At 43.3% G+C, this 17,947-nt stretch overlaps 1 protein-coding gene across 2 annotated transcripts in view; it reads left to right on the top strand.

The window, feature by feature from the left end:
- Window positions 1-17,418, top strand: part of LOC110174654 (Rho guanine nucleotide exchange factor (GEF) 4) — a 35,696-nt gene extending 18,278 nt beyond the window's left edge. For both annotated transcript variants that reach the window (XM_020940758.2, XM_055151001.1), the window contains 10 exons: window positions 532-680; window positions 11,726-11,905; window positions 12,750-12,950; window positions 13,029-13,208; window positions 13,298-13,530; window positions 13,987-14,116; window positions 14,340-14,471; window positions 14,631-14,874; window positions 16,414-16,491; window positions 17,038-17,418. In XM_020940758.2, coding sequence (XP_020796417.1) covers window positions 532-680; window positions 11,726-11,905; window positions 12,750-12,950; window positions 13,029-13,208; window positions 13,298-13,530; window positions 13,987-14,116; window positions 14,340-14,471; window positions 14,631-14,874; window positions 16,414-16,491; window positions 17,038-17,198 — 1,688 coding nt within the window. In that variant the 3' untranslated portion in view covers window positions 17,199-17,418. The remainder of the gene's footprint in view (window positions 1-531; window positions 681-11,725; window positions 11,906-12,749; window positions 12,951-13,028; window positions 13,209-13,297; window positions 13,531-13,986; window positions 14,117-14,339; window positions 14,472-14,630; window positions 14,875-16,413; window positions 16,492-17,037) is intronic.
- Window positions 17,419-17,947: the final 529 nt, after the last annotated feature.

The raw sequence follows: 17,947 nt of genomic DNA, 5'->3' as shown, positions 1-17,947 counted from the left end.
AGAGGTACAGTTCCCGCTTGGACAAAGTCGTATAATAATAATCACACTTTTAATGCTCTTCACAGGCCTCTCAAAGCCTCTCAAAGCTCTGCACTGTGGTCCTTATTCACTCACTCCAGCCACAGCTGCCCTGAGGTGGTCTGATGGAAGTGAGGCTGTCAGTCTGCACCATCGTTCACTCACGTGCACACCATATTCATACGAGGCAATGTCTTGTCTAAAGACTCAACAGCAGAACTTAGTCTGAGTTGAAATCGGTTCTCCTACCTTTAGCAGGACAAGCTGGTCTCTTGCCCACTAAAAACAATATACAGATCCAGACTGAGCTCTTTTCTGTATGCTGAGTCCCTGAGTGTTACAAAATCAGCACATGGCACATACACACAGTACAGTAATGTAATGTACCCTTTGCATTTGACCCACCTCCCAACACACAAACACCGCGCAGTGTGGACCTGGACCAGGGGACTTTTACTTGTGTGTATTAAACACACACATAGTACTAACAGGAGGTGTGTGTGTCTCTTACAGCGGTGGTGGTCCCGGATGGCCCAGAGAAGTGCATTCTGGGAGAGGAGGGGGGCAGTGAGGAGGACCTGCTCTATGAGGACTACCGCAGCTCCTCGCACCGCTTTGGAGTGCCAGGAGGGGGCGGAGGAGAACAGCTGGCCATCAATGAGGTGCGTGTACCTGCTGGACTCAGTGGGGAGGCAGATCCTAATTATTTTCCTTGTGAAGTATGGGGGTTGGGCTTCTCTGTTTAAAAGTCTTCAGTCACCATTTCCCAACCTTGGTTAAAATTTGTGTTGAAAATCTCAATTTACAATAGAAATAGAAATAGTTGTTACTGAGTGATTGACTAATTGAGTGATTGACTGAGTCCAACCTTATTCCTCACTTACTTTATTAGTAGTTAGTAGTGTCCCTCTAGATGATATCTTTGAAGGATCTGTACTACTCTTTTCTGATCTGTTATTATGTTGCTTCCTCATCACAAACACACCTGGAGTTGTGTTTTGTTTCATTCACATGTTTAACACATAAACCCTGCACATTTAGCCTGTGTTCTTCTCTCAAACAGAAAACACTGTTCCACCTTGTGATGTCATGTGGTAATGCAGGAAGTGCTCCACTGTGTTTTTAAACTCCACACAGTTTCACTAGAGTCATTTGGATCATTTTAGCTCTGGAATTTACAATCTCTACTGAACTAAGGATAAAATGAGCTGCTAATGTGAAATCTACCACTGCATGACATCATAAAGTGGAACAGAGCATTTGGAGCTTTGGAGATGTAGACAGACTAATAATAAAGGACTACAAACATGTGAATGAAACAAAACACAACTCCAGGTCTGTTTATGAGGAGAGAACAACTTTATAACATGTACTGTATAACATGTGTATTATATTCTCCTAAAAAAATGATGTGCATTTGTGTTTTATAGAACCGTCTTTCTGTTTATTGAGGTTTGTACTAGGGCCCGACCAATATAGCTTTTGTTGTGGCCGATATGAAACCGATAAAATGGGAGTTCGAGCCGATATATTGCCGAAATATATTTTCGAAATATATTTAGTGATGTTAAAATTCACTGTAAATCTTGAATTGTTTAAAAAAAACTTAGGTTTGGCTCTAGTGGATTTTAAATTGGGTTTATTTAGGCAACATTTATTGTTATTCTGACTCTTTACGTCATATTTACAGACAGTAGGTCAGCCTAATGGCATTTTTGCATCACATTCTAGCTACTAGTGATGGGTATTTCAGTTCTTTTTAGAGCACCAGCTCTTTTGGCTTGGCTCACTGAAAGCAGCAGCTCTTTCGGCTCCCAAGCGGCTCTACAGGTTGTTTTGTTGCAAGCAGGACTAAACCAGAACTGAACCAGGACTGAGTGTCGGGACTTGGTCTGTATCTCTCTCCCGAGCCCAAGATTAGTCCTGGTTTATTTATTTTATGCTGAACTACAGCGAAACATGCACTTTTTTTTTTAATCTTATGCACACGCAGATTTCTGAAAGTTTTGTTTACAGCCGCTGCCACTGTCAAACTCCCACGAGTCTGCACGCGACGTGAAGAGAAAAAAAGTGAGAGAAAGAGAAAACATGGCTCCCAATATGGAGCCAGCTTCCATCAAAGAGCCGGCTCTAAGAGCCGCTTCGTTCACGACTAACCCTTAACTACTAGCTAGTAAAGAAACTAGCACTATTAGCCTTTAGCCATAAATACGTGCGCGCCGCGGTAATTAATGATATGTGCAAATGTCATAATTCACACATTTATTCACAGCTCATTTACATACCAATGCAGGTCCAGTAACTAATATATGGCCAATATAATCACTTTACAATTGACCAATAGAAAACAGCCTATTTATGTGCGGGAGCTACAGCAGCTAATCAATAACAAATCGACATATTTCCAACACTCAGCGCTCACACAGGCTCCTCCTCACATCACAAGTCTGCACTAATACACGTCCTTTTAATCCAGACTCAAACCGTAAAAAGAATATAATCTCAGTGTTTGGATCTGTGTCTGCGGGTGTAAACAAACACGTGAGTGACGTGACTCTGGGGGTGTGTTCAGGGACAGTACGGACACACACACAAATGCCAGATAAATACTGATGTGGAGCCACATATTAGGACATTTATCTGTCTGTATAAATATCGGCCAACCGATATATCGGTCGGGCTCTAGTTTGTACACATAAAAGGGTGAAGTATATTGCCCAGTGACTGAAGAACAATCTGAGAAATGTGGGATTGGACCTACCAATGCTTTGAATGCTACAGTTCTTAATGCATTTTCTAATATCTTGCACTGTGCCTGATTTTTTCAGTCTTATACCATAAAAAACAGAACATAGTCCATTACAGTTTCAGTTTCAGTGGTCCAAACTTATTCCTCACTTACTTTATGCATTCTGACCATCATGATTATTCACCACGATGAGTTTTCTACATTTTTTCACAACTCTCAGAGACCAGAGCGGAGTTCTGTCTTCCTGTAATTCTAACAACAACTAGCATGCTAAAACGCACTTCTTGTTTCTCCAACAAAATAATGCTTTATAAACAAAGGCATGCAGTACACAGCAGACTTATTTTGACCTTGAGAGCTGAGCTCTGTACTGTACAAGACACATTTGTTGAAATGGGGAAAACCTGACCTTGAGTTGACTTTATGGTGACTGACTGGAGACAATAGACCTCTGTCAATAGAAATCAAAGCACTTCCTGTGGTGAGGGGACAGAGCTAACATTCTGCCACTGGTCTTGTCTTTTTTACTGCTCTTTCAAATATCTATAGACAGCAGATATTTGTTCATTACATCACATTTGGTGGCATCAAAACAGGAGAACAGCAAATTAATCACAGAATTCCATGTATTGTGTCTCTAGTGCAGAATGGTGAGATAACATATTGCAGTGACCCAAGGTGGCCCCATACAGACCTTCTCCTAAAACCCAAATCTGACCAGGATCTGAGGGCAGTACTGCAAACAGGCCAGCAAAACAGCAGTCACTGAATGCATTTGCACGTGTAGATGAGATATTGTAGACCTTTTTTTTTAAATATCTCTGTCTGCAGTTGCACTATGTTAGTCCCTGTCATATGGCACAGAAGAATCTCAAGAAGAAAATGCACATTTCAATCAATCTTTTATATCAGTGCTGCCCAAGCTTTCTTCGCAGAGGGCCACATATTGAGACATATTAGAAGCAGAGGAGCACAGAGCAGTGGTCTGTGCAGGGAGTCTTTTAGATGTGCATTTTACACACAGAGCTACTGTAACAGAGACGAATAAAACCTGGAAAATAAATCTGAGGTCTGTATCACAATGCAATAGTTAGAATTAGAAGGATAGAATTAGAGGTGGTCCAATATGGATTTTTTGAGCTGATATATTGTGCTGATTGTGCTGGATTGAGCTGATATTTGTCTTGCTGTTGTGGATAACCTCGTATTAAAAAAAACAACAACATGTATTTATCTGGAATATAAATTCATATTTTCACTCATGAGACATCTGATGCACTGAGGACAAACAGACACATGGCACACAGACCGGAGCAGTGCAGTCAGAGGACTGGTGCCAAATATCCTCCTCATACTGAGATCTGGAGAAATCCTCTGACATCAGTGACATCACCGATAACTGTTAGACCATCATTGGAAATTTGGAGTAAAAATACTGCCTATAACCATTTGGACCAATACAGCAGCAGCAGGAGGGACATAGTGTGAACACCCCTGATTTAGATCATTCTCTGTTTGAATTATTTTTATGACCTGCACTAAAGTCTGTGTTGCCAAATGCAATTTGTGAGATTTAAATTCCTGGCAGTTAGATTTTCCTAGTCAAAGATTCAAAACACATAAACAGCCACTTTTATCATGCAGCTCTTTTCAAATGTGTGTGTGTGTCCAGGGCTTTCTGAGCACCACTCACAGTTAAAGGTCTTTTATTACACAGTTTGACTCTTGTGAGCTTTAAAGTATGTTAGAATGTTACCTCTTCACAAACACACCTGGAGTCTAGTTTGTCTTCATCTCCGACACTTAAAATGCTCTGTTCCACTTTGTGATGTCATGAAGTGGTAGTTTTAGCTCATTAGGCATTGGCAATTCCAGAACAGAATTCATCCAAATGCTTCTAATGGTGGTGTATAGATGTTAAAAACACAGTAGAGCACTTCCTGTATTGCCACATGACATCACTAGGTGGAACAGAGTGTTTGAGAGAAGAATACAGCCTAAATCTGGAGGCCAAAGATGTTCATTTTGTCATCTTATATACATTAACTTCTTGGGTTCTTTTTAAAGACAATGCAGTAAAGTGTGTTTATCTTGTTGACATGTTTCAGCTGCTGCTGCAAGTCATCTTCAGAACTGTCACCGGTGTTGGTGGTGACGTGTCGTATATCAGCTGTTGTTACTTCCTGTAGGCGTGGTCATCTTGGTGGACCAGGCATGTCGCTCAGACTGACCACGCCTCCCGTCGCCCGATGTTCTGTGGAGGAGGGTGTCCCAGATGTGTGAAAGGAGGAACATGCCATCAATAAAACCAACAAACCCCGGAAAAAACTGAACAAACCAACAGAGGGCAGCAGGACCATAAGAACACAATCACACTACCATACATTAGAGGAATAACTGAACCATCCAGAGAGCCATGAAAAAACACAACAGAAGCACTGGAGTCAAACCAGACACAAAACTCCATCAACAGCTCATACACCCCAAAGATAAAATCCCACAAGAACAAAAATGCAATGCCATCTACGAAATCCAATGCAAATCATGCAATAAATCACACATAAGGGAAACAGGCCGGGCATTTCACATTCGAAAAAAGGAACACCAAAAGGAATGTGAAAAGGAAACGTCAAGGAGACTCACCAGAACACAAAAAGATAAAGCAGAACAGGAAAACCTAAAATCCGCTATATCAGACACTGTAAAAGGAACAACCACATTCTGGATTGGGACGGGGCTCGGGTCATTGGATCAGAAAACAACAAGTTCAAGTTCAGATCAGGGAGGACAGTGAAATCAGGAAACGAGGCACGGATAGCATTAACCGTGATGACGGAGCGTTCCTCCTTTCACACACCTGGGACACCCTCCTCCAGAGAACACCGGGCGACAGGAGGCGTGGTCAGTCTGAGCCACCTGCCAGGTCCATCAGGCTGACCACGCCTACAGGAAGTAACAACAGCTGATATACGACACGTCACCACCAACACCGGTGACAGTTCTGAAGATGACTTGCAGCAGCCGAAACATGTCACCAAGGTAAATACACTTACTTAGTAATACACTTAATAGAACTGAAGGCTGCATAAACATGATGTAGGAGTAGAAACAAATAGCCAAAGAGGGTGTCAATTACAGTCCAATATATACAAATATGAATACATAATATGGTAGGAATGCAACAATAACCGAAATATTGTGATACCGTATCGTCAAAGTTCTCACACTAATATCGTGGATCATCACAATATATCGACTCACAAGTCTCTTTCCTTAAATGAAGAGTTATGGTGCAACAATAGATAAAAAACGACAGAGGGAACTACATAGACCATGATCCTTTGCTCCATTTCAGTGCAGACTATACGAAAAAATAACAGTTTAAGCACTTAGTTTAGTCTTAGTTCTTTGGATTAAATCTTGTCAATGCATTTTAAGAGGAAAAATTAGAATATTAACAGTTTTTTTTAACCTCCAGAAAATATCAGCATAAATATTGTACTGTAAGATGTATATCGTGAAAATATAGTACCAAGAGACTTGGATATTGTTACATCCCTAATCGTGAGCTTTCCCACAGTATCGCAATAAATATTGTACCAGGAGGCTTATATCGTGACAATATCGTATCGTGAGACTTGGATATCGTCACACTACTATATGGTCTAGGTCTTTCTAATTTGACTCTAAAATGGCTCAGTACACATGCAATTAATGTGAGTAAAAAATAAATATACTCATTTGCAATGGAGTTTGCAAAAAAAGTGGAACTATTGAATTGTTATTGACTAAATATTGATGTCTGCTTGCCTACATCAAAATCACCACACACTACTGGAGAATAGACTCATATGGGCCTTTAAATGCATTTACATTTTGGCTTTGACATGTTCTCTGAAAAGATGGCTTTATTTTGTATTCATGTGAAAGTATTTGTCTTTGCCAGTGGTCATACTGCTGCTGATTACACACGATCGGATGAGACAAAATGTCCCAAAATGTCCCCCTCGTCCTTTGATCCCCCGCCCTCTCCTCACACATGTTTTTCATTCATGTTCGGATCAGGCCGCAGCGCCGTTAGCCTCTACCTCCACGTCTCCCCGGGGACCTGCGTGGCCCTCTTCCCGGCCCCTCCCCCTCCTCACAACAGAACTGCGGTATCCAGGAGACACGACACTCCGCCTCCCCATTGGCTGAGGAGGGCCGGGGGGGGTGGGGCTTGTGTGTGGAGAGAGAGAGGAGGAGCAGAGGAGCGGGGGGAGTCCAGGGATGCTGAGGAGAGATGCTCCGGACCATATGAGACCCAAAACGCACGGAAATAAAACGAAAGAACACAACTGTGAGACCTGAGAAGACCGGACCGTGCTGGTATATCTTCAACTCAGCCAACAATAACTCCAAGTAGGAACCAACATAATATTTTGACAACCAGGATTTGATTAATTAAGCTTCAGAGCCTGTCCGCAGTACGCCGTCTACATGAAGGCTCAGATTGTGCATTGTGAAACCGTATTGCCCCAAAGGAAAGAGGCTAGTGGAGTTAATTAGCCCGGCCATCTTCTAATAGCTCGGTGTTTATCTGGATCTGCTGCATTGTGAGGACGCTGGTGGGAGACAGAAGAGGAGAAGGGAGGTGTCTGCGATTCAAAGAGGACTTGGCTACCACGTTCGGATTTGCACGGCGTATTCTTGCTAGCGTTTGCAGTAAGACACTTGGAGGACCACCAAAATGCACAAGTACTGACTCTGAATGTGCTGATTTCTAGACAAAAAATACAAAAAAATAGTGCGAATTCTGAGTTAACTAGACTAGCCGAGGATCTTGTTGGACCTTTTGCAAACAGCTGATGTTGCGGTGGGCAAAGCTACGAGGGGAGGTGCCTGGGTTTTCAAAGCAGAAGTAGCAGGAGGAGGAGAACCAGAGGAGGCCCACTAAATTAAGACAGACTTCTACTGGGGAAACTTTAAAGTCTGTTGCAAAAAAAACAAACCAAAAAAAAGTTAAATAATAACAAATAAATCAAGCTTCAATTACAGTTTGAGCCTGTGTTCCTCTTGTCAAAACAGGAGGGGCAGGAGAACGAGGAAAAGCGGTGCAGGAGCATGCTAAGCTCCTAAATAGTATCCCAGGACGTAGCCACATCCCGATGCTAACCGGCCTGTAGCTTCTCCCTGGGGCAGGCCAAGGTGGCAGGAGAGGCGGAGGAGAGAGGGAGGAGCGCCGCTGTGGAGGAGAGCGCTGCGGTGTGGTGTGGAGGTCTGAGGGACCGGAGGGACAGGGCCCGCGCGGGGAGCCAGTCGCCGGAGGGGGAGGGGCCAGAGGCGGTGTCTGGCGAGCGGGACGGGCTGATGGCGAGGGGCACCGGCTCGGGCCGATGGGGCAGGCACAGGATGGGACTGTTCAACACCCTGCTGAGGTGTAACCTGCCCCCTGACACGCAGAAGGTGGTGGTCTTCGTCATCATGATGCTCCTCATCATCATCAACGTGGTCCTCATGTTCCTCCTGGCCTTTCAGTAGAGCTGGAGAGGAGCGGCTCTGGGGGAGCTCGACGATGGACTATGGGCTAGACTTAGACGCACCACCGAGGAATTATCTGTATTCTCCAGGGCATGCACACAAGGCAAGTGAAGTGCCTTGCCCATGGACACTACAGCAGGATACATAGAGGGGATTGAACCATCAGCCTCTATTGGACAGTCAAAACTCTTTCTTGATTGAAAATGCCAACAATGTATGCAGATGTAAGTGACAAGGCAAGTAAAGTGCCTTGCCCATGGAGTTGGAGCATGCAGCAGAATGTGTAGAGGTGATACAACCACCAGCCTTTAGGGGTTATGCTACCTCTATTGGATGCTCAAAGTGTTTTTTTACATGAAGGGTAAACCAATTACAGTGTGTGAGGTCATAGTCAGAGAGGCAAGTGAAAGTGCCTTGCCCATGGACACTCCAGCAGGACACACAGAGGAGATCAAACCATCAGTGTTTTACATGAAAGATAAATAATAAGATAATTGGACTCAAATACAAATCGTATGTGCAGATGTATGTGGCAGAGAAAGTGAAGTGCCTTGCCAAAGGACACACCAGCATTGTGTATTGCTAGTAGTGGGGATCAAACCACCAACCTACAGATCATTAAGGCACTTTTCTCTACCAACCAAACGGCAGCTCCAATAAGTACTTTGCCTTCCAGAGTTGACATTAGCTCAAGTTGACGTTCTCCTCTGAGCTGCTGAACGACGGGTCAGGACCCGTCTACAGATCTGAGCCACAATCTGGACCCAGAGTTCAGACGCGGGACTTAAGTCGGACAATGAACCTCCCTGTCAATAGAACCCAGATCAAGAGACTTCAGGCCGTGGCGAGGTAACAGAGCTAACCACTCTGCCGCTGGTCTGGTGTGACTGCAGTAGGGCCGGTCAGGAGGGGCCGGTCAGGAGGGGCCGGTCAGGAGGCCGCATGGGGGTCCAATATGGCCGCCGCAGCACACAGGTATAGGTGGAGTGTGCATGTTTACTCTGACTGTGTTGAATTGGTTTTCTTCAGTTTCAGGGTTGAGAAGTGGGTGTATCATTTAGTGTCAAACTGGACAAAACTCATGTGTCTGTGAAAAAGTGAGCTTTAAGCAGGGTTTAGTGTTCCATGTCAGTCAGAGCTCACTAACTGCTACGTGCTGTTTTTTCCAAGGACAATGAGTTCATTTAATAATCAGCAGATGTAATTACAGCAAATATTCAAATTTAGCAACATGTCACTGAAAGGTGATGGTGCCACAGACGCATCAATGGTAAATCAAAGAAAAACGTGTTGTGTTTTTGTTCTAATTTTAGATCTAAATTTGCTTTGTATTGTCAAAAGTTTTTAAACTCAGGTCAATAGAAAAACACAGTTTAAAAGTGGCGTGCCATGGTTGCAATTAAACATTAAGTTCCAGCCCTGAAATGAAATACTGAGTTTTTAGAGAGCCCCCCTAAATTCAGCACTTAGAGGAGTGCTTTCTGTATTATCACTTGATGACATCACAAGGTGGAACACAGTGTTTGAGAGAATCTGCAGGGTTTGTGTGAATGAAACAAAACACAGCTGCAGGTCTGTGAAAACTACGTTAGAACAGATCAGAAAATGTAAGACTTTTCAATACAAACTGTGAACCTTTTTGCCTCTGCTGTTAAAGTTACACTGTGCAGTTTTTATGGTGGTGAGTGCGCCACCTGCATGTCTCCATGGAGATTAATTAATGCTTTACCTGGAATGTTCAGCAGTATGACATTAAACTATCACGCATCTTGAATTCTCGGCCCACAAATCCATGGGTTTCAGAGTTATGAATATCTATCACAGTTGCCATAGCAATTAACGGTTAAAAACAAAATATTACACCTTTACAGTGGGCAAAGTCATCAAGATATCTCATACAAACAGGAACTGACATCACAATATTTTAGAATCCCTCTTGTGGCGTTTGCTGTGTAACTGTCAGATGCAGATTTGTTGACCTGTTTTATGGTTTATAAAAACAGTCCATCTACTATAGAGTTACACAGGCCCCTGACATCATCTAAAATCATGACATCATCAAATTCTACAGGGTGAATTCAGCCGATTCAGTCACCTGGTTTTGTTTTTGCCACCTCCCTACACGACACACTTCATATACAAGCTTATCTGGTGTTATGCATCATCCTGTATAAAAGAGATCTCTTAAACTAAAGATTCATTACAGAAATTGCTCAAAGGGTTCCAGTTTGTACAAATACATGCCAGTCCAGTTTAGTCACACAATAATCACTGTCCCATACCCAGATTCTACTCAATACTAAAACCAGAACAAAAACTATGTACTTGTTACTTGCATCAAAATGGAACAAAAAGACATCCATTTTGTAATAGTACTGGTGGCACTGGTCTGCCTTAATAATAATAATTTTAAAACCTCAGATTTGACCCTATAGAGCTGGTTTAGTAGGAAGTGCGATAGGTGTGCTGCTTTTGTTCTGTTAAACAAGCAGCAGTGCCAGAGGTGGACAGGACTTTGTGTTCTTGTATCATGTAGACGTGATGGCTCTCTCCTCTGCACTGTGCTACCTTCAAGGACCTCCACCAAACCCTGTTAAAAATACCTCCAGTGCCTCTGAGAAGTGCTGAGTGCAGACAGGCTGGGGGAGTGTTGCCTGGATACCGCACAAGGACTATTCTCGGGCGGCCATCTTGGATCAGTGAGCTCGCAGTCGAATGACAAATGAGAGTTGTACAGAGACACAGAGCACACATGGGGGGAGCAGATGAGGCGTTCACTGTCCCGGCCTCCTGCTCTCAGCATATGGGCCACTGTGGTGAGTTTAGAGACTGATGCATTCAATGACCCTGCTGTAGGTTTGGTGCAAGCGAAGCACTGCTGACTGAAGGACTTAGAAAAATGATTAGTAATCCATAAAAAAAACAAGTCCTGAGGTGAGGAGTCCTGGTAATGTGTTTGCAGTGCATCAGAAATATACTAAAACATGATATTAAACATCAGACAATAGCATGCTAACACACACTTCCTGATTCTCAGCATGCAGCTGATATTATTTTGCTCAAATACATGGCCCTTAACTTCATCACCTTATAGGTTTGTTTGATTTGTTTGTGTTGATTTTATGACATTATTTTACTTATAAAGATGCATATCAGTCTCAAACATGGCAACATCAAATCACATTTATTTCAATGAAACATATGAAACAAAGGAGTTCACTGGTCAACCCTTATTCTGATCAAAGTCAGATTTCTCTTCCCTCAGTAGAAGAGTAATGCTTCGCTCACTGATTTTGCAGAAATTCTCCATGATATTCACAGCCTGTGATTTTATTTTTTCTGTTTTTTCCTTGTAAGTGGTTGTATTTGTTTTGTTGTGACTCCTTGATTGGCTAATCCACCTGTCAGTCACACTTTACGTTGTGTCCTGTCTTGCAGCTGATCAGCGATGGCAGTGTGGTGTATGCGGAGGCCCTGTGGGATCATGTGACCATGGATGACCAGGAGCTGGGCTTTAAGGCGGGTGACGTCATCGAGGTGGTGGACGCCACAAACAAAGAGTGGTGGTGGGGCCGCATCCAGGACAGTGAGGGCTGGTTCCCCGCCAGCTTTGTCCGGGTGAGAGTCAGAGCACAGCCCAGAGCTGCCATGCATTTTAGACATTACAGTATTTTAAATGTATTTGCAGTATTCAGTTTAGGAGCAGTTCACTTCACACAATTTAAACCCAACCAGGACCCAGGACAATAACATTTGTGAGAAGATATGAAAAATGAACGTATACAAGAATCCCATGCATTTGAGAACCTGAAAGAACCTGATACTCAGCGCTAGTACAGAAATGCCTTGGAGTGGTATCACTTTCAGTTTAGTTTGATCAACTCATGTGATAAGACCATTTTCCCGGCTTCTATTACCCTATCGCAGTACAATTATCATTTTATACTTAACAAATTAGATACAATCTTGGAATCATATTTTGTAAAAAATATTGGTGAAGTGAGTGCATACTTTCAGTTTCTGTGCTGGTATTGGTTAATTTCACATGTTGGTAAATTGTTAAAGGTTAAATTTTGGGTATGGCACTGGATAAGCTGCTGAGTGCATCTCCAGTCCAAACTACAGACAGCAGTCAGGAGGTGGTACATGTCAGGAACACGCCCACAGAGACACGTTCACAGTACTGCAGTACTCACATCATCACAGTACACTGCTACTGTTTGTGATTAATGTGCTCCAGCAGTCCCACATGGTCCTGACAGGTACACACTCCACACTGCACTTTTAGGAGTAGAGCTTATTCACACTAATCTGTAATATTATTATGTCCTTACCTGACCTGTACACTGTAATGAACTACACATGTGAAAATCACTTGAAGTGAGAATATTTCCTTGGAGAGAGCACCCAGTCATATCTGTGGAGAGGTGACCACATTCATACTTGTGTGTATGTTGTGCAGTTGCGTGTAAACCAGGACGAGCCCATGGAGGATTACCTGTCCCACCTGGAGGAGGGTGAGCCGGGGCAGGATGACCCGTCACACCTGGGCCTGTACCTGGGCCCCAGCCTGCCCTGCAAAGAGCAGATGAGATCCAACGTAATCAATGAGATCATGAGCACCGAGAGAGACTACATCAAGCACCTGAAGGACATTTGCGAGGTACAGTGAGTTTGGCTGTGCCAGGCTCTCTCTGTGTAGTATCTACAGACACGTCCCTCACACATGTGTCCTCCTCAGGGCTACATAAAGCAGTGCCGTAAGCGCACGGATATGTTCTCCGAGGAGCAGCTGAGGACCATCTTTGGGAACATCGAGGAGATCTACCGTTTCCAGAGACGATTCCTCAAAGCTCTGGAGAAGAGGTTCAACAAAGAGCAGCCCCACGCCAGTGAGGTGGGAGCCTGCTTCCTCCAGCACGTAAGTCCTCTACTCCTGACTGGAATATCTTGTGATGTGCTGGGTTGCTGTTTCTACTCCTCACTTTGCACTTATATGTCCCTCTACAGCAGACAGAGTTCCAGATCTACTCAGAGTACTGTAATAACCACCCAAACGCTTGTGCACAGCTGTCCAGGCTGGTGAAGCTCAATAAATACGTGTTCTTCTTTGAGGCATGCCGTCTGCTGCAGCGTATGATCCACATCTCTCTGGATGGGTTCCTCCTCACGCCCGTCCAGAAGATCTGCAAGTACCCTCTGCAACTGGCCGAGCTGCTTAAGTACACCAACCCACAGCACAGGTGGACACCAAGAGTCTTATTCTGTCTCAAGGGTTTGATTATGTTAAAAAGTGAGGAAGGCTAATACTACGACTATGAAAATACAGATATAAACAAATACAGTTATTTCTGTACAATGCTATTTTAACTGCAATGATCAGAATGTACAAGAGTGTCAGATCTTAACAATAATACAAAATATTTTTATATATATTTTCTCAAATGAAAATAAGTAGAGTTAGGGTTAGACACCTTAGACACTGTTTACTTATTTTTTTGTTATTTTTAGATGCCAGTATTGAATGTATACTACTTTCAAATATAAGCTTATAGACAAGACCTATAACATATAGTATACAGTATATTTTACTCAGATCATTTATGATCTCAAAATGCATTTGATGTATGTGTTGTTTTGTATTTGTTAACAACAGCACATTGGAGTGACATGTTCTGTTTCCTCTTCTCGTGTTATAGAGACTACAAAGATGTGGAGGCCGCGCTGGACGCCATGAAGAACGTGGCTCGCCTCATCAATGAGAGGAAGAGACGCCTAGAGAACATTGACAAGATTGCCCAGTGGCAGAGCTCCATCGAGGATTGGGAGGTCAGAGGAACATCTCACACCTAACCACTATATACTGTAGGCTTATACAAGATGAAGGACATCAGCTAGATTGTGCTTTAAAGGAGAGGACAGAGGACAAAGCATACTTCCCTTACACATGCCAACACACCTAATACTATCATCTGTAAATCTATGTCACATACACCACTGTGATTCCAATTACCCATAAGACCTAGCTAACCTTGTGCTTGTATATGTGCAGGGCGAGGACATCCTGAGCCGTAGCTCGGAACTCATCTTCTCTGGAGAGCTGACCAAACTGTCCCCTCCTCAAACCAAGGGCCAACAGAGGATGTTCTTCCTCTTCGACCACCAGATGGTCTTCTGCAAGAAGGTGAGAGGTGCACAGGTGAAGGGTGTGTTAGGAGACATCTGTGGTGAGTCTGCAGGCCTGTCCTGAGGGGAGTAACAGCAGACTGCATCTGTACTCTTGTTCTGTACATTCAAAGCTTAGGGCTGTTTTAAGACTTCCCCCTCCCCTCTGTGTGTCCAGGACCTCCTGCGCAGGGACATATTATACTACAAGGGCCGGGTGGACATGGACCAGATGGAGGTTGTGGACGTGGAGGATGGGAGGGAGAAGGACTTTAACGTGAGTGTGAAGAATGCTGTGAAGCTGCGGGCGCGCTCTGGAGACCACCTCCTCCTGTTGTGCGCCAAGAAGCCCGAGCACAAACAGCGCTGGCTCAGGGCCTTCTCAGACGAGAGGAGACAGGTGCTGGCAGACCGCGAGACAGGTAACACACACATCTACACTCGTCAACACACACATCTACACTCGTCAACACACACACATCTACACTCGTCAACACACACACATCTACACTCGTCAACACACACACATCTACACTCGTCAACACACACATCTACACTCGTCAACAGACACACATCTACACTCGTCAACACACACACATCTACACTCGTCAACACACACACATCTGCACTCGTCAACACACACACATCTGCACTCGTCAACACACACACATCTGCACTCGTCAACACACACACATCTGCACTCGTCAACACACACACATCTGCACTCGTCAACACACACACATCTGCACTCGTCAACACACACACATCTGCACTCGTCAACACACACACATCTACACTCGTCAACACACACATCTACACTCGTCAACATACACACACATCTACACTCATCAACATACACACACATCTACACTCGTCAACACACACACATTGACACTAGTCAACACACACATCTACACTCGTCAACACACACATCTGCACTCGTCAACACACACATCTACACACATCTACACTAGTCAACACACTTACATCTACACTAGTCAACACACACATCTACACTCGTCAACACACACACATCTACACTCGTCAACACACACACACATCTACACTCGTCAACACACACACCTACACTCGTCAACACACACACACCTACACTCGTCAACACACACACCTACACTCGTCAACACACACACATCTACACTCGTCAACACACACACATCTACACTCGTCAACACACACACATCTACACTCGTCAACACACACACATCTACACTCGTCAATACACACATCTGGACTCATCAACACACACATCTACACTCATCAATGCACACACATCAATACACACATCTGCACTCATCAACACACACATCTACACTCATCAATGCGCACACATTGACACTAGTCAACATACACACATCTACACTCGTCAACACACACACATCTACACTCGTCAATACACACACATCTACACTCGTCAATACACACACATCTACACTCGTCAATACACACACATCTACACTCGTCAATACACACACATCTACACTAGTCAACACACACACATCTACACTAGTCAACACACACACTTACATCTACACTAGTTAACACACACACATCTACACACTCGAACACGCACACACACACAAACACACACACAAACACACACACAAACTCACTCTTCATGGGAACATTAGTCTGACACACATTCATTTCCTGCAGACTGATAATATCATTAACCATAGTCACTACTTGTCTAACTTAAACCTAAATCTTAGTCTGAAATATTAAAATAAGACTTAAACATATTTTCGTAGAATACACATATACTGTTATGCTCTAAAACAAACAGCACTGTAGTTGAATTCCACATGTCTAATGTATTGTTGTGTTCCTCTTCATGGTGTTGTTGTGAATAAGTGCTGTGTATTTGATGAGCTGTGGACACAGAGAAGGTGCTGGACTTTGGCTCAGGTGTAGATGTTAACATGAGTGCTTTTGTGCTGCAGGTTTCTCTCTGACCGAGGTGCAGAAGAAGCAGGCCATGCTGAACGCCTGCAAGAGCCACCCCACAGGGAAGCCCAAAGGTACAACTGTACACTGGACTAATGCACATCACAGGCTGCAGCTCACACCACTGGAAACAGAAATACTTACTGCTCATAGTTATCTGGACTATACACATTCTAAAACACATGAACTCACAAACTCACGAGAATTCATCTTGCTGTGCAAGGCTAATGCTAATGCTAATAATAATAATAATAATAATAATAACAATAACAATAATAATAATAATTTATTTGTAAATTATCTCTATTCAAAACCTACCTAACAGACCTGGACTTGTGTTTTGTTTTACTCAAACATGTTTAACACACAAACCCTGCACATTTAGGCTGTTCCACCTAGATGTTGTCATGTTTCAGTTTTTTAAAGTATATCTACCTTCATTTTTATTATCTGGAATGATCAATTTTGACTGAACAAAAGATAAAAGGCTAAGAGTCAGTTTTATGTGAAAGGAACTTTAAATCTGGGCTGTTGGTTGTTTTACACGCAGTTTATGTATGAGCCTCATTTTCCTCCTCTTTCCTCTAACATTCCTTGTTGTTTTTGTTGTATATCTCCAGCAGTCACTCGGCCGTACTATGACTTCCTGGTCCGACAGAAGCACCCGTCCCTCCCCACGGCTCTGCCCCAGCAGCAGGTCTTCATGCTGGCCGAGCCCAAACGCAAGTCTGCCTCCACCTTCTGGCACAACATCGGCAGGCTCACCCCCTTCAAGAAATGAAGCGCTCCTCTTCACCAGACTCATGAACTGAACAGAGGAGCGAGGACTATGTGAAAGCACTTTATAGTGGAGAGCAATCAGACAATGGGCCTATGCCACTACTACTACTATCACTACTGCTATTACTACTATTACTACTACTACTACTACTGCTGCCAGTGATCCGACTCCTGACTGTGCTGCCATCGAAGTTCCATTACCTTTTGCCAATGTCTCTGTGTGCCAGCCGCTTGGGTTGAATTTTGTGTTTTTTCTAAAAGGGATCCAGAGGAGACAGAGTAGCTTCATCATTCTGAGACCATCCGTTCTGCTCTATTTGGTTGTTTTTTATGTCAGATGTCCTTCGTTTCACAACAAATTGCTTGGGAAATATTTTAACCAGCAGACCATGAACTGAAGTGGCTACCTTCTGATTGTTTATTAGCTAACCTACTACCACAGGTGGGTAAAACAGCCAAAAAGTACTCAGTTAATAGTATCGTTACTAATATTAAAAAGGTCAAAGAAAGAAAGAAGTTTTATGGAATCTGCTACTAAGTAATGTTTGACTTATAATTTGAAGTCACTGTAACTAGAGTGAACTTCTGCACAAAATCTGGTATTTTAAATAGATGCAAATATTTGACAAAGTAAATCATATCTGAAGGAAGAAGCAAGAAACACAAATGTTCAAATCATTTCATATTGTCAAGATATAGCCTTTGTCACTTGTAGATATACTCACAGGGTGGGAAGGGTAACCACAACTT

Source organism: Boleophthalmus pectinirostris, unplaced genomic scaffold, assembly GCF_026225935.1.
Source record: "Boleophthalmus pectinirostris isolate CB_2022bp ecotype Guang Dong unplaced genomic scaffold, ASM2622593v1 HiC_scaffold_15, whole genome shotgun sequence".
In the NCBI taxonomy this organism is placed as follows: domain Eukaryota; kingdom Metazoa; phylum Chordata; class Actinopteri; order Gobiiformes; family Gobiidae; genus Boleophthalmus; species Boleophthalmus pectinirostris.
The sequence above is the reverse complement of the archived record's forward strand: the minus strand, read 5'-3'. Positions and strand labels throughout refer to the sequence as shown.